At 40.7% G+C, this 25,765-nt stretch overlaps 1 protein-coding gene across 1 annotated transcript in view; it reads left to right on the top strand.

Annotated features, from left to right (window-relative positions):
• The window catches only part of EPB41L3 (erythrocyte membrane protein band 4.1 like 3), a gene marked incomplete in the record, with an annotated part of 1,523,429 nt that overhangs the window by 1,253,177 nt on the left and 244,487 nt on the right, over positions 1-25,765 (top strand). The window contains 4 exon segments of the mRNA XM_044066506.1: positions 18,083-18,157; positions 18,830-18,931; positions 19,240-19,974; positions 20,496-20,618. Of these exon segments, the coding sequence (XP_043922441.1) occupies positions 18,083-18,157; positions 18,830-18,931; positions 19,240-19,974; positions 20,496-20,618 (1,035 nt within the window).

Raw genomic sequence — 25,765 nt, 5'->3', positions numbered from 1 at the left:
GAGTATATGGGTTTGTTGTATGTTACCTTTTTGTTCTACTTTTAGCCTACACTTTTGGGCACCTGACATCTGGGGCAAGAAAAACTGGAGAACATGGCATCGGCTGACAGCTTAGTACTCCTGGCGCTCTGACGTCAGGAAGCATGACTGAACAGCTGACGCCGGACCCAGACTTTGGGATTCTGGCCAACCGAGGGCTGCCTGCCGGCAGGAAGAACCCTACAGTGATGACTGTAACAGTGAAGACACTCGAACATCTACATTTATGGTAAGTGTACACAACTGTACTTTTTGATATATTGGCAGGCTAGAAATGCATTAATGCCTGTGTGTGAAATATTTCTAAGTATGTATATGTGTATGTAAGCATGTATGTATTTAAATATGTATGTGTGTAAGTGGGCATGTATGTATGGATGTATGTGTGTAAATGTGTATGTATGTGTGTGTATGTATGTATGTGTGTATGTATGTACGTATGTATATGAAGCTCATTTACAGGGGAAAAACCAATTGTACTTGTTGTTGTGTTAACAGCTCAATAAGGAAGGAGAACACTGACTAGAACCTTGTCTGGGGATTAAACCCTTGACCCCCTGCATTTTGTGTGGTTGTCCCTGCCACTAGGTCATTAAAGACTATCTTGTCACTTGGGTACCTGATTTCCTTCAAGAGCAGTTGTTTTTCCTTTCAAGTAAGAAACCAACACAGTGGTGAGTTTTGAACACACAAGCAGAACAACCAATGAATGTAGTGTTGTATTAACACCTCAGCGAGAAAGAAAAATACTGATCTTTATCTGGGGTTGAACTCATGACTTCCTGCATTCTTTACAGTTGTTAACAAGGGTAGTTAGGTACCAGTTACCCCTTAGAACAGTTCAATTTCCTCTCAACTAGGAAACCACCACAATGGTGGTTTTTTTTTCACACAAGCATACAATGCAGAATAGCCAACAATATTAGAAAGAGGTGATTAACTGTGCCTGAGGCTTAACAAGATCACCTGTGCATGGCAGCTGTGGGTTTGTATTTATTGATTTATCAGCAAACTGCACTGATGAAACAGAACACCAGTTGTTTTCTTCTGCTGACATTTGAGAATGTTTTCAGGAATCTGTAGAAGTCAAGGACAAGGAGTAAGGTGGGCCTAAACCAGGCATGGGCAAACTACGGCCAGGGGGCCACATGCGGCCCGTTAAACGTTTTGATTCGGCCCGCCAAACTTGAAAAAATTTAATAAATTAACCTTGTTAATGTTTTATTTCTCCTGCAATTCTGATGTTTCCTCACTAGATGGCGCACTCTAGATATATTGGCTTTGTTGAGGTGAAGCGTAGGCCTATTACTCCACGTTTGCACTTTACCCTTTGACCCACCGCCCCTCTATGAAGATGAGCGGACCCAAGAAAAGGAAAGTGGACAGAGAATGTCGAGTGTTCAATAAGGAGTGGACAACTAAATATTTTTTCACTGAACACCGATCATCTGCTGTTTGCCTGATATGCCAAGAAACTGTGGCGGTTTTTAAAGAGTATAATATTAGCCATCACTTTGCCACAAAGCATGCTAATTATGCTAGCAAGCTCTCAACAAAAGAACGGGAAGCTGCTGCTGAGAAGGTGGCAGCTAATTTGAAGGCTCAGCAAAGTTTTTTTCACCGTCAAACTGCCATTCAAGAGTCAAGTACCAAGGCCAGTTTTATGCTTTCATTCAAAATAGCAAAGGCCAGCAAACCACTGTCTGTGGGCGAGTTTTTAAAAGAATGTATGGTAGAGACAGCAGGTATTTTGTGCCCGGAGACCAAAGACAAATTTGAGAAAATCAGTTTATCACGGCGGACAGTGACTCGCCGTGTGGAACTAATAGATGAAGATATCACCAGCAGATTAAACAAAAGGCTAAGTCATTCACTTTTTATTCTTTAGCACTGGATGAAAGCAACGATGTCAAAGACACTGCTCAGCTCCTCATTTTTATCCGAGGAATCAACAAAACTTTTGAAATAACGGAGGAGTTTTTGACAATGGAGTCTCTGAAAGGACAAACACGGGGAGAAGACTTGTTTGAACGGGTGTCTGCTGCCATCGAAAACATGAAGCTTCCCTGGAGTAAGCTTGTTAACGTCACCACAGATGGATCTCCGAATTTAATGGGAAAAAACGTTGGCCTGCTGAGGAGAATCCAGAATAAAGTGAAAGATGAAAACCCTGACCAGGATGTCATTTTCCTCCACTGCATCATCCACCAGGAATCTCTATGTAAATCGGTGTTACAGCTGAATCATGTTGTGAATCCTGTGGTGAAACTCGTCAACTTCATACGCGCACTGGGACTTCAGCACCGTCAGTTCATTGCGTTCCTGGAGGAAACTGATGCGGATCACCAGGACCTGCTTTATCACTCCCGTGTCCGCTGGTTGAGTTTGGGCAAAGTGTTTCAATGAGTGTGGGAGCTCAAAGAGGAGATTGGCATGTTTTTGGAGCGGCAGGGGAAGACTGATGAATTTCCTGAGCTGAGCAACAAGAGCTGGATGTGTGACTTTGCGTTTGCTACGGACGTATTTTCACACTTGAATGAGCTCAACGTGAAACTGCAGGGGAAGGAGCAGTTTGTGCATGACATGTACACAAACGTGAAAGCCTTCAAATCCAAGCTGGCTTTATTCTCCAGGCAGATTTTGAACAAGTCATTCACTCATTTTCCTAGACTAGCCACGCTGAAAGAGGCCGGAGCAAAAGTAAAGAAATACAGTGAGTCACTGGATGCACTGCACGGAGAATTCTGCCGTCGGTTTTTGGATTTCGACAAAATTGACAAGTCACTTCAATTGGTGGCCTTTCCTCTGTCACAAGACCCCAAAACAGCTCCAGAGGAGCTTCAGCTCGAACTGATCGACCTTCAGTCCGACCCTGCCTTAAAAGAGAAGTTCAGCTCTCTGAAACTAAATGACTTCTATGCTTCACTCAATGATGCCGCGTTTCCAAATCTAAGGCGAAAAGCACAGATGATGTTGGATTTGTTCGGCTCTACCTTCGTGTGTGAACAGACCTTCAGCGTCATGAACATCAACGAAGCCAGCCACAGATCCAAGTTAACAGACCTACACCTCAGATCCATCCTGAGAATCGCCACAACAAAACTAACTCCAGACTTTGATGCGCTGGCTAAAAAAGGAGACCAACAACACTGCTCCCATTAAAATGTGTGTGTCTCCATGATACGCACGTTGTTAAAATAAACAGTGCACGCAGATCAAATATAACGCTTCACAGACTGACTTGCTGCAACTGTTTCGTCCTTGCACTGGTCGTTGTTGACTTTTGGCACCGGGGAAACAAATTGAATAAAAGGAACAGGACAAGTACATCTGCATCTCCTACCATTTTTGAAAAAAAAGACAGTCAGGAGGAGAGTGATGGTGATATCCTGAAGGATAACAGAACTTTCAGTGCTTTAAAATAAAATGCTCATTTATTTGATTTTTCAGTGTTTAAAGACTCATTTCGAAGTCAGAGATTTTATTGTAATGCTTTTCTTCATTTTCATTGGAAATTAAAGCACATGTTTTCTCCATATCCCAAGATGTGTATTTTTCCCCCAATGAGGTGATGTTTTCAAAGCATGCCATCTATCTGCTCCTGTTCCGGCCCCTTTGTCAAATGTTACAACTCAATGTGGCCCACGAATCAAAAAGTTTGCCCACCCCTGGAAACTGTTCATGCTGTTAGAGGGTCTGCATTTTGGAACAGAAATTATGGTGTTCTTTTCCAGAGAAATTACAATTTTTCTACAGAATGAGCGAGAAACTGTAGGTGTGTGTATATATATATATATATATATATATATATATATATATATATATATATATATATATATATGGGTTACCTTCAATTTACCGACAGTCCACTTCCCGACACGCATTCACCAGACACTTCAAATTACCGACATTCCCAAAGCCGACGTTACCCGCGAGGTTAGTGAACACTTGGCAATTAAATTGAGGAATAGGAAAACTGCTAATTATCTTAGTACCGCTCAATCAAAAATATCTAAGGAGGGTTAGCCACAATCACAAAAACACCAGCATTTAGCTATCAAGAGATAACCTTTCAATTTAGCCTTAAATTTGGCTATTGTAGCAGGACAGGCTATTCTAACTAGCCAGGATTACCTTAAGTTGAAAGATGGTCTTTTCAGGCAGGGGGCATTTGCTGTAATAATCTCAAGGCATAATGCTGGAAAGCATTAACCAGCTTATTGGCAAGTGGCTGGAAAGCATTAACCAACTTATTGGCAAGTGGCTGGAAAGCATTAACCAGCTTATTGGCAAGTGACTGGAAAGCATTAACCAGCTTATTGGCAAGTGGCAGAAAAGCATTAACCATCTTATTGGCAAGTGGCAGGTAATGCTGTAGATGGGTCAGCAGCAGCCCAGCACCAGTGGTTATTGGAAGCCACATCGTTTCCTGCATGAAAAGCAGTGTGTTCATGGCTTTCCCAAAGAGAGTTAAAACAGAAAATTTTGTAAGAATGTGACTGAATGGACTATCTCAGCTCACCTGTCTTGGGGCAGGGAGGCAACTAATCTCAATGTGTTTGTGACATGTATAGGACTGGAAATGTATCAACAACCATAAGGAGCTTAGCATGTCCATACTGCACAGTGGTAATTCACGTAGATAACAGAGGTTGCACTTGTGTGGTAGAATGCATGTACCTCCCAACAGCAGCAGTTGTGAACTGATCTGGTTGCTAATTCTGCAGTATCAGCTGAATAGCCCTTCTCCCTAACACTCACCACTTCCTGGCTGCATTGGGGAATAGATGGGCCAGAGGGCTCTTGCCCTGATGGAGGGACAAATAAGTCAGCTGGGTACAAAACCGGGAAGCCATTGGGAAGGTCCTGTGACCCTCAACAAAGCCAATTTTGTTAAGGGTAGTTTGAAAGGAAAGGAGTACAGCTAAGAGGAAGAATATATTTGTATAGGAACGGGCCTCCCCCTGTAGCCCACTTTGCCTCAAGAATCCTCTTCTTCTTTCGGCTTTTCCCGGTTAGGGGTCGCCACAGCGGATCACCTGTCCACTCATAACTGGCAGTAGAGTTTTACAGTGTTGAGTTGCCAGCCCGGTGCCCAACCTTCCACGGAAGGCACACACACGCACACACACACACACACACACACACACACACACACACACACACACACACACACACACACACACACACACATCTAGGGCCAATTTAGAGTGTCCAGTCCACCTAAAGCATGTCTTTGGAATGTGAAGGAAACCAGAGCACCCAGAGTAAACCCGTGCAACCACAGGGAGGACATGCAGACTCCACACAGAAGGCACCCCAGCCAAGGCTCGAACCGGAGAACCTCTTGCTGTGAGGCAGCAACGCTACTGCTGCACCACCATGACCACCCACTTTGCCTCAAGAATAAGAACACTAAAAAACTTTTAGCTAATCCTTAATTGACTCAAGATTTTGGTTATAAGCACTTACATATAATATTTAAATGAAAGATTTTCACTCATTCAAAGCCCAAATTGTTTAAAGCTAAAGATGTGTCTAATAAGAGAACCTGATGCATTTTTGATGTTTAGGTCTTCAGTCTTCATGCTGAAGACATGGCTGATAAGAGAGCCTCATGTGTCTCTGATGTTTAGGTCTGCAGTGTTTTAGAGGCTCTTACTCATCCCAAAAATCATTAACCAGAAAAGTAGGGTCTGAAAATTGCCCAGTGCTGAATGTTGAGTAACGTGCTAGGATTAAGTGCTTCCAATTACAATACGATTGTCAGTGTATAATGAGAAATATAAACTAGGGAGTTCTACTGCAACATAATCATGAATAAAGAAAAGAGTAAGGGTCCAGTATGGACCCTCAAGGGAGTACTGCACTGACAAAATCAAAATCAGCCTTCGCTGTTGGCATAACAGGATAAAGCCCTGACAATGACCCAGGTGGCCCAAGTTTGATTAGTGCATTGTGTGCTTTAAAACACGGGGGAGGGGAGATAAGAGCATGTCTGTCCTGTGAAGGGGTGCATGTACTTGTGTATGGTATACTGGGGGATCCCTGGCAGAGGCTGGGGACACATGGCAAAGTGTTGTTTAGAAGAAGGGCAGGGCTTTAGCTCAGTTGCACATGAAGGCATAGATGTTACACCGTGAGCTCAGTGTGTGCCAACTCCTTAGCACAGCCTTGTGTGCAGGGGACAGGATTATACCTTAAATAGAAAGTAGTCTCTCAGTAACAGTAGTACACTTTAAGCAGAAAGTCTCTAAGGTATTAACTGCCACAGGATGCCTTGATTTCTTCACCAGCCCAAAACATGTATCAGAGTTATTTCAGAGATGGCCAAGTCATGTGTAGTAGACCTGGTGGACAAAGAGACGCCCTAGGAACAGCTGATGGTCACCTATGCGGGAGCCACTAAAGTTAGATTGAGAAGGACAGTTCAATTTACTTGGGCTAGCCTAAACCACAACTCTTAAGCTTAGATAACTGCAGAGGATGGTACATTGTCTTTAAGGCCCTTTTCAGATACGCAAAGATAGTTGCACTGAGCAGCTACTTTTCTGTGTTCACAAAAGTGCTGTTGGCACTACTGGTGTCATTAGCAATACTGGTGTCACTGGTACTACTGGTTTCCTTAGCACTACCGGTGTCATTAGCAATACTTGTGTCATTAGTAATACTGGTGTCACTAGCACTACTGGTGTTGTTAGCACTACTGGTGTCCTTAGCACTACTGGTGTCACTGGTACTAATGGTGTCATTATTTATTTATATTTATTTATTTATTGCAGTTGGTTTACCAGGATAGTCCATTGGGCCACAAGGAACCCGTTTTCAATGGAGTCCTGGGGAGAAAAGCTCCAAAATACTTACAAACATATATTCACACATACATTCAAAGTTTAACAATAAGGTAAAAAAGCAAAAATAAATGTACAGCTAAATACATTGTGCAGAAAAATGTAATAATTATTATTTTGTACAGAAATATCCATTTATACAGAGTAGTTAGGAAAACTTAGTCACTAGAATGTTAGCACCACTACTGGTGGTGTTAACACTACTTAACACTAATCATTAGCAATACTGGTGCCACTAGCACTACTGGTGGTGTTAGCACTACTGGTGTCATTAGCACTACTGGTGTCACTGGCAGTACTGGTGTTGTTAGCACTACTGGTGTCCTTAGCACTACTGGTGTCACTGGCACTACTGGTGGTGTTAACACTACTGGTGTCCTTAGCACTACTGGAGTCACTGGTAGTACTGGTGTTGTTAACACTACTGGTGTCCTTAGCACTACTGGTGTCACTGGCACTACTGGTGGTGTTAACACTACTGGTGTCCTTAGCACTACTGGAGTCACTGGTAGTACTGGTGTTGTTAACACTACTGGTGTCCTTAGCACTACTGGTGTCACTGGCACTACTGGTGGTGTTAACACTACTGGTGTCCTTAGCACTACTGGAGTCACTGGTAGTACTGGTGTCATTAGCACTTCTTGTGTTATTAGCACTACTGGTGTCATTAGCACTACTGGTGTCATTAGTAATACTGGTGTCACTGGCACTACTGGTGTTGTTAGCACTACTGGTGTCCTTAGCACTACTGGTGTCCTTAGCACTACTGGTGTCACTGGCTCTACTGGTGGTGTTAACACTACTGGTGTCCTTAGTAATACTGGTGTCACTGGTAGTACTGGTGTTGTTAGCACTACTGGTGTCCTTAGCACTACTGGTGTCATTGGCAATACTGAATACAGCAGTGAGGACACTAAACCTCTTTGTATAACCATGTAGCACCACTGAAAGGTAGGATATGTAATCAAGTATCTGGTCAAAAACTCTCCCTTTCAGTATTTTAGCCAAACAACCTATTATTATAAATGGTTTCATATTATCCTACAATAGCAGAGGTGAGGACCTTTAGCAGTGGAATATTGACTGTACGTTTAAAGTATAAAGGGAATACCCTAAGTGAATCATGTGCACCCGCAGCCTGTGTATCCAAAGGAAGGACATTTTTAAGAAATTTACGGTGTAGATCATTAGCTGATAACCTGTTCCTGACCTATCACCTTTTCAGGAATTTAGACACCGTTTTAGTGGTAAGTTCTTTAAAGTAAAATGCTGTTCTCCACAAAGCAGGCTCCTCAGAAAGCTCCATCAACTTTTGTTATCATTAAACTTAGCTAGCCCCTTACTGGATAAGTGAAAGGATGAGGGCAGGCCAAAGTAAACACTGAATGCATTACCAGAGCTACCAGCATTCGCAGTGTGGGAACAGTGCCCCTTAAGTCTTGTAAGACTAAAAGCCTGAAGATAAGATGGTGCCAGACAGTTCCATTTTATAAGCTCTTGCATATTCTTTATGCGATTTCCAAAACTGTATACGGTTGCTACCAATAAGAAAATGCTTATTTCTTAGGAAGGTAGCTTTTCAGCATTGGTGTTCAGTCTAGACTCTGTTCTGAATTTCTGGAAGTTGCTGCAAAGAGCTGTGTCCTAAATGCTCTTTCGTATTTTCCAAGTGCTTTTTAGGAGAGCTTGAAGACCCAGCACAACCGTCTCCACTTAACCTCCTCATTCTGACTGTGAACATCTTATCATGGATATTGGGGAGAACTTTAACCCAAGATAATTGATGCATTATCTTGAGAGGTAGCGTTCCCATTTAACGGCATCTAATTTTCAATAAAACAGGTTCCTTTAAGGAGGAGCTATGCTTACGACAGACATAAGGAGTTCCTGTTTCAGTGTTCTTAAAAGACAAGAAGAAAAAGATTTGGCAATGGTCACAGAGACATTAGGATGCACTCTGGAACCAAACATCTGTCCGGCATATTAATTATTACTGTACAACAGAAAGGAATAATTACCAGGGTTGTGTTTGTTTTGATAAGATGAGTAGCTTCATTAATCTATTGAGCTGTGATTTACAGGGGCCCAACCAATTGGGACATGAAGTCCCAAGGAGAATAAAGTTATTTCTGTCCCTGTCCATGAAAGTAAGTTTTAAGAGATCCTCTATGACTTTGACTGATCTTGGAGGGGAAATACAGACAATATCAATAAGTAATGTTATGGCCATGTAAATGTGGCTGGTGTAGAAGGCAGTTGGGAAATTTTCACTAGAATAAGAATTCTTCTAGCAGAAGAATAAACTATTGGCAATTTTCAAATAGCAGCATTACTTTACCTAATATTCTAAAGCCAACCCTGTTATTGAGGGAGAGAGTATGTTAATAGATGTTCTGGCAGGACAGACAGGTTTCTTCCTATAGCCAAGTTTCTTGTTATCCCTCAGACATCAAGATTTGCCAAGTAAAGTCAGATTTCCAAGATATACTGTTTATTAATGAGGTTGTTTCATTTAGATTGGTGTTTTTTTAAGAATGTCTATATGCTGGCACACTTACAGCATCCATTTTACCAAATAATGCGTTTTGGATCACTCCAGTAACATCCAGGTGTGGACTAGGGTTTAGCTTACCATCACCGCGTCTAACTGTCGTAGACAGGTGAGAACCAGCTTAGGAATGTTTTTTGTGATATTTAAGTGCAGGACAGTACATTGGTCGTATGTTCATAGGATAGTACTAGGCCTTCTGCCCTTGCAGGTCACTTTAAACCTAGTCAAATTTCCCAACTCAAAGAGAAGAATCCAACCCCGTGTCTTGTGTCTGTGAGGTAAACCACATAAGAATTATGCCAACCCCCCAATGCACAAGCTGGTCCTGCAGTAACATTATTATGGGGGTAGTGCAGTATTATGAAGAATGTAACCAACCACGACATAAGGATATTAGTCTGGAAGCAGCCACATGCTCAAGGATGGAATACCCTCCATGATAATCCTCTGAGCTATCGTTTGTGTTTGACTCTACTGTGCAGAGAGTTCTCACAGAGTCCTACAATGAAGCATAGCACCAACTGGTGTGAGAGCTATGTGCACCAGGCCATGGTTCAGATGCATGCAACTAAAGGAAGACCAAATAAAAAAAAGTAAAAGGGGGCAAGGAAGAACTGCAGATTGGAAGAAGATGAGCATCAGCCTAGTACAGTAACCTGGATCATTGCACATTCCAAGGTGGGAGGGTCAGAGGAATAAAGAAGATGATGTCAGTCTCCTTAGATTGCCGATTGCACTTAACAAATGGAGATCAAAAGTTGCCCCTAGCTCCAACCTTCAAATACTTTGACACAGGAGGGGAGCAGGAAGCAGCTGATAGCAAGTCAGCATCAACAGTAACAGTGAGTTCAGAAAAAGTAGAAATAATGGAGAGGAAACAGACAGGACTGGCCCCTGTACTACTAATGCACAGATGCAGCTCCTAAATGCTTTAGCACATGCATGGGTCCCCTCACATTATCTATGGTATGACCTAATTTTTTTGTCAGGGTTATTACATAATTATTGAACATGGGATGGGTAAGGACACTCTATAACCAAATGGGAGCTATTTCAAGAACATAAAGGGAAAATGGCTAGGCTTAAAATTGCCCAAAATGGCAGCTAGCCTAGGACTTACCTATGAACCTATAAACTGCTTAAGAATCTAATAAACTGCCTTAAAGAACATAAGAGTGCAGTTGAAAAGCTTGACTGAAGCAGACACAGTGTTATGTAAGGCAGACTGCAGTAGGCATAACTAACAAATGACATCACATCAATGACATAGCAAGAGGGAAGGTTCTCAGGCAAATAAATGACACACTGCAAGAAACAATGAGCTGAAATCTAACAAGGGTAATAATATATTTACTGATATTAAAAATGGTCTGCCTAAGGCCTAGCAGACTGACAGTAGATAAAGCAAAACACACAGTCTAACAGAAAAGTACTGAGTTATGTGATGGCCATAGGTTGTTGTTCTTCTTTCGGCTTTTCCCGGTTAGGGGTCGCCACAACAGAACTCCAGTCCACTAATGATTGGCAGTAGATTTTTCACGGGTGCTGAGGTGCAAGCTCGATGCCCAACCTTCAGCGAAGGCACACCCATTCTATGCATGTCTTTCAAATGCCATTTGACCGCGGGGAGGACATCCAGACTCCACACAGAAGGCACTCCAGCCAAGGATCGAATGGGAGAACCTCTTGCTGTGAGGCAAGAATGCTACCGCTGCACCATCACGGCTTCGGTACAGATTTTAATTCTGTACTCTACCACCAGTAATGTGTATGGTGTCACGATTCACAACAGTGGTACCAAATAAAGGTGTAGATATAAACAATATGTATATCTATAAATAGTCGCATAATAAAAGTTTTCTCTTAATATCATGTAGAAGATGTGCAGTTGTGTTCAGGGCTATGGGCTCACATCTTCCATACTGAAACAGACTTTACATTGAACAACCACAGAGCAGAGTTACAGCGCTTAGCTTCACAAGCCTTCCCCACCTCACTCTGAGATCAGTGCCTTGTAGTGATAGTTTATCTGTAGTAGCTGTAATCCGAATACTGAATGCATTCACACATCGGCACATACAATATTTTCCAGGGAATACTACTAATTCCCAGTAGTTGTACTACAGATTCCTTTCTCGTGACCCAATGAAGTTGCTGCTACCATTCTAGATGCTGACTGGGAAACAGCAGTTACTGTTCCACTCTTAGCAATATAAGCCACGTGAATATAACAAATGATAATGTTGGCTGAACAGTCTTTCTGCATTTTCAGAGGTGGATGCTGCCTTCAAGCAACAACAAATATTAGTAACCTTATCAGTTAGTAAATCTATCAGTAACTAAATAACAAACATCTAAAATACCCAAATTATTTTACTAAAAAGAAGTCAAGCATCACTGTTTAAGAGTTAAATATGAAGAGAGATAGTCAGCTGTACGAAGAGCATAAAATAACACGATTTCCACAGACAGACTGCATAAGAAAAAGTCAGTCTAACCAACTAACCATTTTCTTAACTAAATATGACTGAGAGAGTTACTAGGTCCTGTGTATACTATCTGAAATCACAGAAAATAATTGACAGGGCCAAAATAGCAACAAATTAAAATGAACATCTGGCTGCTTCTACCGCTTGGCCCATCACTTAAGATTCAACTAAACCAGCCTGTCATCTAACGCAGAAGATTAAAGCTCTCAGCTGTTAACAAGTTGATCCCTGCATCCAAGGTGCAGGGTTTTGTTAACAAAGTGATTCCTGCATCCAAGGTGCAGGGTTTTGTTAACAAGGTGATTCCTGCATCCAAGGTGCAGGGTTTTGTTAACAAGGTGATTCCTGCATCCAAGGTGCAGGGTTTTGTTAACAAGGTGATTCCTGCATCCAAGGTGCAGGGTTTTGTTAACAAGGTGATTCCTGCATCCAAGGTGCAGGGTTTTGTTAACAAGGTGATTCCTGCATCCAAGGTGCAGGGTTTTGTTAACAAGGTGATTCCTGCATCCAAGGTGCAGGGTTTTGTTAACAAGGTGATTCCTGCATCCAAGGTGCAGGGTTTTGTTAACAAGGTGATTCCTGCATCCAAGGTGCAGGGTTTTGTTAACAAGGTGATTCCTGCATCCAAGGTGCAGGGTTTTGTTAACAAGGTGATTCCTGCATCCAAGGTGCAGGGTTTTGTTAACAAGGTGATTCCTGCATCCAAGGTGCAGGGTTTTGTTAACAAGGTGATTCCTGCATCCAAGGTGCAGGGTTTTGTTAACAAGGTGATTCCTGCATCCAAGGTGCAGGGTTTTGTTAACAAGGTGATTCCTGCATCCAAGGTGCAGGGTTTTGTTAACAAGGTGATTCCTGCATCCAAGGTGCAGGGTTTTGTTAAGAAGGTGATTCCTGCATCCAAGGTGCAGGGTTTTGTTAACAAGGTGATTCCTGCATCCAAGGTGCAGGGTTTTGTTAACAAGGTGATTCCAGCATCCAAGGTGCAGGGTTTTGTTAAGAAGGTGATTCCTGCATCCAAGGTGCAGGGTTTTGTTAACAAGGTGATTCCTGCATCCAAGGTGCAGGGTTTTGTTAAGGTGATTCCTGCATCCATGGTGCAGGGTTTTATTCTTTCTGCCGTCATTTTACTACATCGTCACTCTAAGCAAGTCCCTTTACCAAGGAGTGCTCCTGGGTCATCCCTGAAAAGATCACCTGCTCCCAATGGGCTTACCCTGTTACCATGTTTAAAATGTAGCCTTTCAGAAAATTGCACAATGTAATATAAAAAGTAAGTCAGGATCTAATCCTAATCCTGGTAAGAATTTGTATGTGTATAGCTACCTCCCCCGTACAGAAAGCATAGGCTATGTGTTAGTTAGTAATTACCTGTTCCCAGTCACAATAGGGTCACAGCTTGCACTTTGCATTTAGCTGAAATTACAAAGCAAAATATTTAGATGTACTTTGCTTTTGTTTTTTACATATTCTTTTACATTTTTGTTTTGTATGTTTACTGTAGAGTTTACATTTTATATATGTTTGCTGCATTCCACAGGAAAAAATGCAGCTGTAAGCTTTTATTCACTTTTTATACATTTTACAGAAAAAAACTCACAAATTTTATACTACCACTTGTATTACTGAAAAATAGTTGCAAGATTAATCACTTATTTATATTTCATATTTTATTGCAGTCTTACAAATAAAAAACGCCAAGTTTATATGTAATCCTCACGAGGTCAGTAACAGGAGGTTTGGGGAAAGATCAGCCAATTTGAAAAGTAATCAGAGAAAAAGATTCATAATGAAGCAGTCCCAAGGAAGGCAAATGTCCAGCAAACTAAACAGAATGGCAACATAGGAAAGAGTGTGTGGTGTACAGACAGGAAAGCAGAAGTCCAAATTTCCTCTGGAATTACTGTTTAACTGTAGCCTCCAAACAGGCTTTGTGCCTCATGAATGAAGGACAACAACAGTCATCCCTCTGCACAAAAGTGGGGCGTCTACAGACCCCGGAAACTATAGACCCACAAGGTATTACCTAACCAGGCATATCCAACAATTGGAATGTCCACAGAGGTTCCTCACTAAAATAATACAGGGTGTAAGTAAAATGGCCTATGCAGACCGCCTCAAGGCCCTATCCCTGTATTCTGTCTCCTACAAGCTTTTGAGGAGAGATCTATGCCTGGCATATAGGGCATTGTCAGACCCTACCCTGATGGACCTCCTGCATATCCACAAAAAGAAAAAGCACCAGAATTACCCATTCTAAATTAGAGACTTAAACCTTACCAGTGATATGTATAGTGGATATAAAAAGTTTACACACCCCTCTTAAAATGCCAGGTTTTTGTGATATAAAAAAATTAGACCAGAGTAAATCACTTCAAAACTTTTCCCACCTTTAATGTGACCTATAACCTATACAATTCAATTAAAAAACAAACAAATCTGTTGGCGAAAAAAATATAAAAAAATAAAAAAGTACAATAAGCTGGTTGCAAGTGTGCACACCCTTAAACTAATACTTTGTTGAAGCACCTTTTGATTTAATTACAGCATTCACTGTTCTTGGGTACGCACCTGCCATCAATTAAAGAGACTTTGATTAACCACAAACAAAGTTCAGCTGTCCCAGTAGGATTTTCCTGACATTTACTCAGTTGCCTGCTACAGCAAAAGCCATGGTTCACAGAGAGCTTACAAAGCATCAAAGGGGTCTCATTGTTGAAATATGTCAGTTGGGAGAAGGGTACAAAAACATGCCCACAGCATTGGATATACCATGGAACACAGTGAAGAGAGTCATCCAAAACTGGAGAAAATAAATGGACAACAGTGAAGTTGTAAAGAACTGGACGCCCCTCCAAAATTGATGAAAAGACAAGAAGAAAACTGGTAAAGGAGGCTGCCAAGAGACCTAGAGCAACACTGAAGGAGCTGCAGGTATTTCTGGCAAGTACTGGTTGTGTACTACATGTGATAACAATCTCCCATATTCTCCATATGTCTGGACTGTGGGGTAGGGTTGCAAGATGGAAGCCTTTTCTTACACAGAAAAACATCCAGGCCCAGCTAAAATTTGCAAAACAATACATTGTCTCCCAAAAGCATGTCGGAAAATGTGTTATGGTCTGATGAGACCAAGGTTGAACTTTTTGGCCAGAATTCTAAAAGGTACGTTTGGCACAAAAACAACACTTCGCATCACCAAAAGAACACCATCCCCACGGTGAAGTATGGTGGTGGCATTATCATGCTTTGGGGTTGCTTTTATTCAGCTGGAACTGGAATATTCGTCAAGGTGGAGGGAATTATGAACAGTTCCAAATACCAGTCACTTTTGGCACAAAATCTTCAGGCATCTGCTAGAAAGCTGAAGATGAAGACGAATTTCACCTTTCAACACAACAATAACCCCAGGCATTCATCCAAATCAATAAAGGAATGGCTTCACCAGAAGAAATTTAATGTTTTGGAATGGCCTAGCCAGAGCCCAGACCTAAATCCAATAGAAAATCTGTGGGGTGACCTGAAGAGGGCTGTGCACAAGAGATCCCCTCACAATCTGACAGTTTTGGAGAGCTTTTGCAAGGAAGAGTGGGCAAATAGTCAAGATGTTCCATGCTGATAGACTCCTAACCAAGAAGACTGAATGTTGTAATTAAATCAAAAGGTGCTTCAGCAAAGTATTAGTTTAAGGGTGTGCACAATTATGCAACCAGCTTATTGTACGATTTGTATTTTTTATATTTTTTCCTCTAACAGATTTGTTTCTTTTTCAATTGAATTGTACAGGTTATAGGTCACATTAAAGGTGGGAAAAGTTTTGAAATGATTTATTGTGGTCACATTTTTTATATCACAAAAACCTGGCATTTTTACAGGGGTGTGTAAACTTTTTATATCCACTGTATATGTAGGGCCTGCTGGAGAGACAGGTATGTATCCCACAGACTACCCTGTCTATGAAAGAGGCTCCCCATCCATGTGAAGCAGAGTTCCTCCCAAACTGAATTCAAGTACAACTTAGATAATTAGATGAGGAACAGGGAATGCATCCCTGGTTTGGCACCTATGTCTCTAATGGACACAGGCAACCTGTAAATGGTTCATCTCCCAGGCCCCTGCTTACACTTATCAAGGGTATCAGAACTTGTCAGAGATTTGGGATGCATGGCTAGGCTTAAAAAGGCCCTTGTGGTCATTAGCCTATTAAACACCTATGAACCTATAAATGGTCTGCAGACTGCAATTTTTTAGTTCAAGTTGTGATATGACTCAATCAGGATTGACTATACAGCTTTGCTTGCAGGAAGAATGACAGATGTTAGTAACTGACAATAAATACCCAGCAAGCTAGGTTCAAAATGCAAAATGGGATTTCCTACCAAAAGTCTCTAGGGCGAGTCTATAAAGTTCTGCTGCCAAAACGCATGTATGTCTGTTAAAACATTTTTTCAAGCAGAGTTTTTATGTCATTGAGCAATGTCACTCAAACGCTTTTTTTAATATTTCTGAGTGTACAGTTTCAGAAATAGTGTATGTCTTAGCACAACACAGCAATTCCTTTAGATTGGCAGCTTCCAAATGAACAGAAGGAAACTATCTAATTTGGCTTAGCAGTTTCTAATCAAACAAGAAGGCAGCAAGCAGCTCCCTTTCTGCGGTGACAATGCATTACTGTACATAAAAAGACGACAATGCTGCTGAGGTGATGTCTTCAAAATACAGTGACAGAAGCTCCTGGAAATCTGAGGGAGAATGAGGTAACTTGAGAAAAGAATCCAGAGGCAGATCCTGAGGATTTCAAAGGTCAAATCCGGATGAATTAAGAATAGCACCATAAAGAAAGGTTGGAGGCATTTAGCAGGAAGTTATAAAACTGCAAGTTCTGGAGACTTCAGTCTGTTAAGCTGAACTGGAACCTGCAGACATCAAAAATCTGGACAGAGGCTGTCAGAAAGTGGACATGTGTGGCCCAAAATCTAGGCAGCCAGTTAGTGTTGAATTTGCATGTCTTATAGTAACTCTTCCCACTTGCAGTAAAATTGTGGGATACGACCCAGTGCCAATACTTTTTTACTCATTTTGCTGACCAGATGTCTTTCATAAGTACTTTTGGTTCAAATGTCTAACTTGGGCTCTCGTTTCACATATAACCTGCTGGAAACAAGTCCACTTCTGAAGCAGGCATACCTCTCAACTGTGCAGATTTTCGCAGAATGTCCAGATTTTTGCTTCATATTTTTGGTCTGTTTTTCATAAGTTTGTGGTTTTATGGCAAATTAGTGGCAGATGCTTAAAGAATAAAGTTAGAAAATAATGACATTTGAGTTTCAGACTTAATACCCTTCAGAAAATTCATGCTAATGCATGGCCTGTTACTCTATCTACTTTCAAAGTTTATAAGAGCAATATTTAAAATGTGTTCCTATATTTTGGCCTTTGTCCCACTTTTATTAATGGCTTTGTCCAGATTTCATGGTCTAAGAGGTTGAGAGGTATGGAAGCAGCCCTCACCAAAACACGCACACACACACACACACACACACACACACACACACACACACACACACACACACACACACACACACACACACACACACACACACGCGCGCGCCACCCACACACACACGCCCACGCACACACACACACACACGCACACACACACACACGTGGATGCAAACGCACACACACACAGACACACACACCCACGCACACACATGCACACACACACGCCCACGCCACACACACACACACACACACACACACGCCCACGCCACGCACACACACACACACACCCACATACACACGCGTGCGTACACACACACACACACACACACACACACACACACACACACGTAAGTAGCGTAACTGACAAACATCATTGAGCCCAGCTTAATCCTAAGGAAGTAATAATCTGAGGTAAGAAATGACTGAGATGCCATTTTTTGAAAGATGGCATTATGTAAGAAACTGTCAAACTGTGATGATACACTACGTGTCATAAAGTTATCATGTCATGCAATTTAACTAACTAGAAGACTTAGCTGCAATTCACATCTAACTACAATCACATAATTTAAAAAAAAATCCATGTGTTTTAATTACAATGTTTTGGCTCTGATTTTGAACTAAGTATTGCTTGTTTCCTATTTTTCCAGACCAAAGACCATGAGAAAGCTGATAAGGAGTATGAAGCAGTGCAGAGACAAAGCACAGTAACAACTGTGATTCAGGTAACTTGAAGGTTAAAGAAAGTGAATATTACGGTGCATGTGTTTTAATGCACAAGCTGTATTCTGTGCTATTGTGGCATTTTGGTATTTTTATGCAAACTTGTTTGTGTATATTAATGTGCCATTAGTGCAGACTTAATCACATGATTACAGCATTATGTAGTGTGTTAATCATTAAATGCCATGAATACTTGTTTTACAGCTGTGTGTGTAGTCATTATATTTTAAATAAAGTTTCTACCTGAGTTGGGGTAGTTAACTTGTTGGAGGAGCAGCTTGGCAGTTTCCCTGATGCCCTGCTCAAATTTCCCATGATCTGTAAAAACACCACTGTGAGTCTTGCCTGAAAGCAGGCCATATTCTTATAGGGCTAACTGCTAATAGAAAGTGCTAAGATGTATTGGCAGTTACGTCAGAGGCTTCTAACTTATTCTGGTAGCTAAATGTACAGCTTGGTAACACAATGCATACATTAGAGTGCGGTCACTGTGTTGTACCATCTGTTGTCTTAACATGAAGTGCATTCAGATAGATGACTAATGTCAAATACTGGATCACAAATGTGGGTATGAAGTAGCCATATATCAATATAATTATTTGCAGTGTCCCACATAAAAGCAGTTGCATAACGTAATTTAGGCGGTGTTACAGTATTCATTGTTTTCCTGTCAGACTGAAGAAATCGGCAAGAAGGTAAAGGATGAAATAACCGGAGGCACACTGCTGACCACGCGGCAAACTGGAGTTCACAGGACTATTGCGTCATCTCCAGAGGTTACTTTTCAATATAGCTGTTATGTTTTAAAAGATATCATTTCACTGTTACTTTAATTTTTATTGAATAAAAAATTGCTAAGCAGTGTGGTCATAGCAATATAACACAACAGCATGTGTAGTTGTGTCATAGGTATTACTGTTTATACTACAGTATGTTTAACTATAAGCTTGGCTTTACAATGTGCAGTGATATAAACCGTCACGATAGCATGGCAAGAAAGTGATGCAGTTACATTTTAATCAAGTTCCTCTAGTGTTTGGCAGCATTCAGATTCTCTAATTTAGTTTTTATATTTCAAATATAGGGCACAGAGGACTGGGTTATTGTAGACAAAATGCCCACTAAGCTAGTAGAAGGTGAAGTGAAAAGCACTGTGCCATGCAAAGCTGATGAGGCACTTACTAGTAGAAGTGGTGTAACATCAATTGTGTCACAATCCAGCAAATGGGAAGCCAGGGACCTTGAAGCACTAAAAAGTGAAACGAAGTCAAAACAAGACATACCAGAACAGAAAGTTTATGTCCTGGGAAAATCGTATGATGCTTTATCTGGAAGGATTGTGTCAGTGACAACAACTAAGGCTAAGGATGTTAAAAGAGAAGCAGAGGTCGCAGCGTCTGACACTAAACGAAAGGTGCAGAAAGAAGCATCAGAAACAGTGAAAATCATTCCAGTGGGGGCCGAATATGCAATGCTGCAGCGAGAAACTAGTGACAAGTCCACAAAGGGGACTGAAATACGACGCCCTGAAAGAAAATTGTCAGAGCCTTTATCTGTCATTACTGAGGCAGCGTCTCAGAATTCTAGCCCAGAAGAGATTATTGTTGATAAAGAAGTTACAACAGCTTCACAGTTGTCCGATGCCCAGGGTGTATCACAGTGGGGCAGAACTTTTGGAAGCCAAGAAGATGATGTTTTTAAAACAAGAACATTCACTGACGACTCAAAATCAACGGACTGGCGATATTCGCGGGAGCGAGCTTTTACCATCGCTACTGCTCACTATGTAACAGAGTCAACATCTACATCAAGAGTGGTGGTAACTGTTGGGTTTCCATGGTTTACAATTAGCAGCATGACCTCTGTATCACCCTTGAAACCCTTGCTTCAGTAAAAAGGCTTTAGTGGCATTACGACACCCTTTCAGTTTACCCAATGCTTTGCTTAGAAACTGACAACTAAGAAAACGCCAAAGTTTCTTATCTTGTCACTGGCTTCCCTTCTCCCGTTAGCAATAGTAAAAAAATATATATATAAAAAAAAAAAAATGGCCATTTAAGGTCGTTCTCCTGAACTGATGTATTTGGAAAAAGACAAACTGGTTCCAGAATCTTGCATTTTGTCAACATGTTTGCCATTCAGATTAAACAAGACTGCTTTCCCTTTACTTTTTAAAATTTCCTTGCTGTGTATACTTTTCCCATTTGCTTTGCTGTATAAATGCCTTCTGTTTGTTCTTCAGCATTTTTTGTTCAGTGTTTGCTGTACATGTCAGTCATTTTCTGTCTGTGCACGTCTTGTATTTGTATTTGTTGACTGTACATTTCTTTGTCTACTTAGAGTAAACAATCATCTGGTGAAATAACCCGGGATGGTTCAGACTTCTCCAAATTAACTGGTTTTTCGAGAAAACCGGCTAGCTCTGTGGACTGGGTTACATCCACTTCTGATACATGGTCTCAGGTGGCCAATTTGATTCTATATACATATTTATGTATTTGCACTCAGATTTTCTGTTGTTTTTCATATCTGTCTTTCATACTGTTAACCACTGGTCAAGAATTATTCTCAAAAATGTTGCATATAATGGTTTTAAACCTTTCAATGTAAACCCATTCAGTTTTTCTTTGAAGACGGGTGGGGGGGGTGTCGACACCATGTGTGGATTTTTCAGCACTGTGACAGACAACAAGATGTCAGACCTGTGAGACAATGTACATAAAATGTGCTGCATATCACAAATTTGATTAACAACAGAATATCCCAAGGAGTAAAGCATCGTCCTGTAATTGCAAACATTCAGCCAGTAGTTCATCAAACAGTATCTAAAGGTTGCATTTACCTAATTTATGAAATGATTGTTGACATTTCATGTGATGATACAGTCACCTGTTTTATGATATGAGGGCAGTATAAAGTCTACAATAACAGTTGTCCAAAATATTAATCTATTTGCTATGTGACTGCAACATAAAAATATAAATCTAAGCAGGTATGAGGTAGCAGCTCCCCTTTAGCAGAGTTATTAACACATTCTGGTGATGTAGGGTACAATAGCCTTCTCTTAACTAGGACCTTATATAACTGAATGAACCATATGTCAGACTTCCCAGCATTCTCTGGGTTCATCTGTCTCAGGGATGATGGGACATTAATCATTGCTAATGAAAGTAGCTAATCAAAAATGACTAGGGCATGATAAATACAGTACTGATATTCCCATTAAAAAACTATTAGATTGTCTTAAGTTGTTAAGAAAAAAGGGCAAGAACCATGTAACATTTTACAAAACTATAAAAAGAGACTACCACACAAAACCATGGTCATCGCAGTGAAGTGATCATGCCTTGGTTACAAATAGTACATTATATCCTAAGTTTGCAAACAGATATTAGTCAGAAATACCATAATGATCTGTTAGGTATTATGAAGTGACAGATCAGATAATAGTACACTAAACATATTGAGTTTGCTAAGGAAACAGACGTTTTATTATGACAAAAGTTTTCTTCTTTCAGAAGAAATACTTTTTGCACATAAATGGTGCAACCTAACCAGTACATTTGTGCAAAAGCTGTTCTGCCAGCATCCTGGAGGGCAGTACTCCCAAACTGTGCACCAGGCATTGGTTCTGCATCTTAATCACAGTATTCTGTGAAACATTTATAGTGCTGTGGGTGTAGATCTCCTTCACAGAAGTTGATAAAATTGTGCTTTTTTTGTTAAGCGCTGGTCCACATGGAGTTTTTACTTAGGCTCATCCAAGAAGCAATGTCTCTGTGAGTTGGACAGTCATACACTAGGCAAAGGGATACTTAGCGAATCAAACCCTGGACTATAGGCAGGCATCTTGTTAGCCATGTCCAAGTTGTCTGCACTAACTGCCACTTAATACAGTTGTACATAGGTTCATAGGAGATTACTAGGCTAACTGTTTAAGAGCTCTTACAAGCCTAGCGGATATTTCCCAATTTTACCCGATATATGGTCACTAGCATAGCAAAGGTTTGTGCCTATGCCTTGAGTATTTTACGGATTGCCCCTGTCCATAAGGGTCATAGGTGCTACCCTAGGTGTGAATTTGCAGTTCCCCATCCACCAGGAAGGGCTCTCTTCACATATCTGCAGTGACACCTTGAATTAGTAACTTTGTTATGAAACAAAATGCATGGAAATCCTCCAAGGAAATTGAATCTCTTGGATTCTGACCTACCATTAATGACATGACTGCATTTAAGTAAAGTTAACTGCATATCGCAGTTAGATGCCTGTGTACTGACCAGCTGTGAGCAGCACAGTCATCTGAAATGCATGTTATACATACCTTCCTTCACAGATGAAGTCCCCCTTTAACTGAGGTGCTATAATCTTATAGCCAACTGCATAAAAAAAGGGTGCTGGGGAGGAGTCTCCCACCTGAGTACATAGCTGGTGTTGCAGATTCTTATTTCAAACAGAAGTAGAATTCAAACAATATTTCCCATCTACAATGACCTGATCAGAATATTTAGTTCTAGAGAATCACTGTTGTAAACTGGTTTCTGGGGTGGGTAAGGTCTTTTATATCAATAAAATAAAATAAATAAAAAAACTTTCATTTAAATGATGTTCTTCGTGTTTCACTGTTGCAGTCATTATATTTTGGTTATCTGCTTGCAGTAGCCCTCAGTCGGCCTGAATAACAAAGTCTTGGGTGTTATGTGCTTAGGTACAGGAACAGTAGCTGCTATTTCACTCTGAACTGGAGTCCTGTATCAGTACATGGGAGATATAAAATTAGCCAATTACCTCATGTAAGGATCAAACCCTGTACCTTGGGGCTGTAAGGTAAATAGCTGAACTGTTATGCCATCCTCCTGCCCCAGTTGGTTATGCAGTAAGATTTGTTAGGATTGCATGTGTGCAAAGTAGTCACAGTTGTAGTGGCCACTACAGTTTTTTTTTGTGTGTGTGTGTGTGTGTGTGTGTGTGTGTGTGTGTGTGTGTGTGTGTGTGTGTGTGTGTGTGTGTGTGTACGTTTTAGTCATTTGTTTGTTTTGTTGACTGCGCGCCCCATACATTCACATTTTATGAGTCACCACAGAGTCAAACACTGCTCCAAATCTTCTATGGATCAGCTAAGCTTTGGCAGAGGTCCCTTCTCTGAGTTTCATTAGATCTGTGCAGGTGTCCACTGAGTGTTATTTCGTAGGAAACCTAACACCTCTAAAGAATGTAGCCCCATGGTCTGTGAACTATGTAGGACAAGGCTGTAGCTGGACTGAGGCAGACTTAACAGAAATAGTACTATCTGCCTTTAGTGTTAGAGTTGTAGCAGAGATTTGTTTTATTTTTGTACTTTAATCCATGTAATTGTGGTCTGCCTTTAGTGTTAGAGTTGTAGCAGAGATTTGTTTTATTTTTGTACTTTAATCCATGTAATTGTGGTCTGCCTTTAGCGTTACTCTACATTTTTGTGTAAATTACTGTTTTGTGTAAATTAAGAGACAGTGCCTTCAGAAAAGCTTGTAACTTAGGTTTGTGACTCATATGAGCAGCTGTTCTCTGTTGGGCGAATCTTCTGGCAGACAAATAGCATTCACAAGCATACAAAGCTAACTTTCAGTTATTTTTCAAGGCAGGTTTAGTTTGCTTTTCATCAATTTTGCTGTGAAATGGGGCTAATAAAAGGCATAGAGTTTAGCTGAGTTGTGTAATAAAAAATGGATATACCTAACCCTCAAAGAGCTATGACATCAGAGAAACTGTAAATTAACATTTCTTACCTGCAACTTTTGAATTTCTTTGTATTTTTCTGAAGGAAAAGACAGGTATTTCAGTTTTATGAGAATTTGCTGCCTACAGTACATCATCCTGGTGCGAATGTCTGGGAGGATTTACTGCATTAGGTTTCCGTAAATGGAACTTGTATTTTCCTGTCAATAATTATAAGGGAAAAGTTTCTTCTATGACATGTCTTATGTGTGCATGCATGAATGTGTGTGTATGTCTATCACGGTGCTCATGTTTATTCAAGAAAGACCTAATTGTAATTTCATTCATTCATAGGTTAGTACTAAGCTAACTGCCCTTGCGAGCCATTTTAAGCCTAGCCAATTACCCCTTGTGAGACTCAAACCCTGCACCTTGTGTTTGTAAGGCAAACACCTTAACCATTAGGCCACCCCACCCTGCCACCCCAACCATTAGTGCATTTGTAAGTAGAAAGTAACTATTGTTTATTATATGTAAGAAATAAGTAAGTCATAGAGACAGTGATAGATAATAAGGGTTTGGGAGCCAATCTCAGCATCTTTAGGGATATCTGAGAGAGACAGAGAGAGACAGACAGACTGAGTAACCTGTAAACAGCTCTGTGGTCCTGGACAGGAAGCTTGGCCGATAAGCAGTGCATTAGACAACAGTAGTAATAATAATAATAACAATAATAATATTAAATGTCATATTAAGATAACCTGTAAATGCTAAACAGTGCAAAGCTCTGTCTCCCTTATCTTAAATATAGATGCTGCCAAATAATTGAACCTCTTAACATGTCTTTGGATCACTTTTTTAAAACATTTTAACAGTAAGATTGTTCTCAACAACAACCCGAGCCACGGTTATGTCCTTATTTGTACTTCCATAACAATTTCAACCACTGTAGCTGGATTCCCAGTGCAATTTTGTGATACCATTGTGTGCTAAAGGCTTAAAATCTTTGTGCATGTCTCCTGATTTGACAAGATTCTACTCATGTATCTTGTAAGATCATGTGGTACTTACATCTCCAAAACCAACCAACAAAATACTTGATGTGAATAAACAGGGTTGTTATGAGTTTGCTGGATTACATTTGTATCAAATCTTGTTAGGCCTTTGAGCGATCACTTTGATTATGCCTGATACACAAGTACACGTCAGTCTCTGAGCTCCCGTTTCTCTCAGTAAATTAATTCACGCTTTGACTTAAGAACTCAATTAGACAGAGAATGACCCCAACAATACAAAGACCCAAGCACCTAAGTCCAGCACCTTGCACTTATCTTTTCACATTTTCGTTGCTGTTTCCAGGACCTGCTACACTGTCCAGCGCCGGTATTCTCTGTACTATTTTTTGTGCTTCTCCTCACTTTTGCCCCCTCCTGCCTTATATCTGTAGACAAATTTTATATTTCATCTGTTTTTTTCTCATAAAAGTGAGTATTGCTTGTCTGGGTTTTCAGTCAGTCTCACCTGCAATAGCCACATGTCATCCTGGACCAAGGTCCGCAGATGTTTTTCCCAGTTTAACAGCTGTAAAATAGATGAAGACTAACTCAACCTGTTGTCTCCTGATTTGATATTTTCTATTGACACTTCTAAACTGGGCCCTGTGCTCTCTAGTTTCAACTGAATAATCATTTTCATTAAAATATTGCTGTCTGCGTACAGATTTTCCAGGGTGCTGTATTGTTGAGAGTACCTATTGTACCTATTCCATCACTGAAAAAGTTTCAGATTTAATAAAGATATTTCTAGGATGGGCTGCTGAATCAGGGGCACCATGTTGAAAATTTCTGTGAGCCATTTCCAGTTTAATTACAGATTCAGGCAATTCTAACCATCTTGGCAGATGTTGCAGCACAAAA

The sequence above is a fragment of the Protopterus annectens genome, chromosome 3.part1, assembly GCF_019279795.1.
Source record: "Protopterus annectens isolate FY-2018-M chromosome 3.part1, PAN1.0, whole genome shotgun sequence".
Classification (NCBI taxonomy): domain Eukaryota; kingdom Metazoa; phylum Chordata; order Ceratodontiformes; family Protopteridae; genus Protopterus; species Protopterus annectens.
Note: the sequence above shows the minus strand (reverse complement) of the source record. Positions and strands in the feature narration are given on the sequence as shown.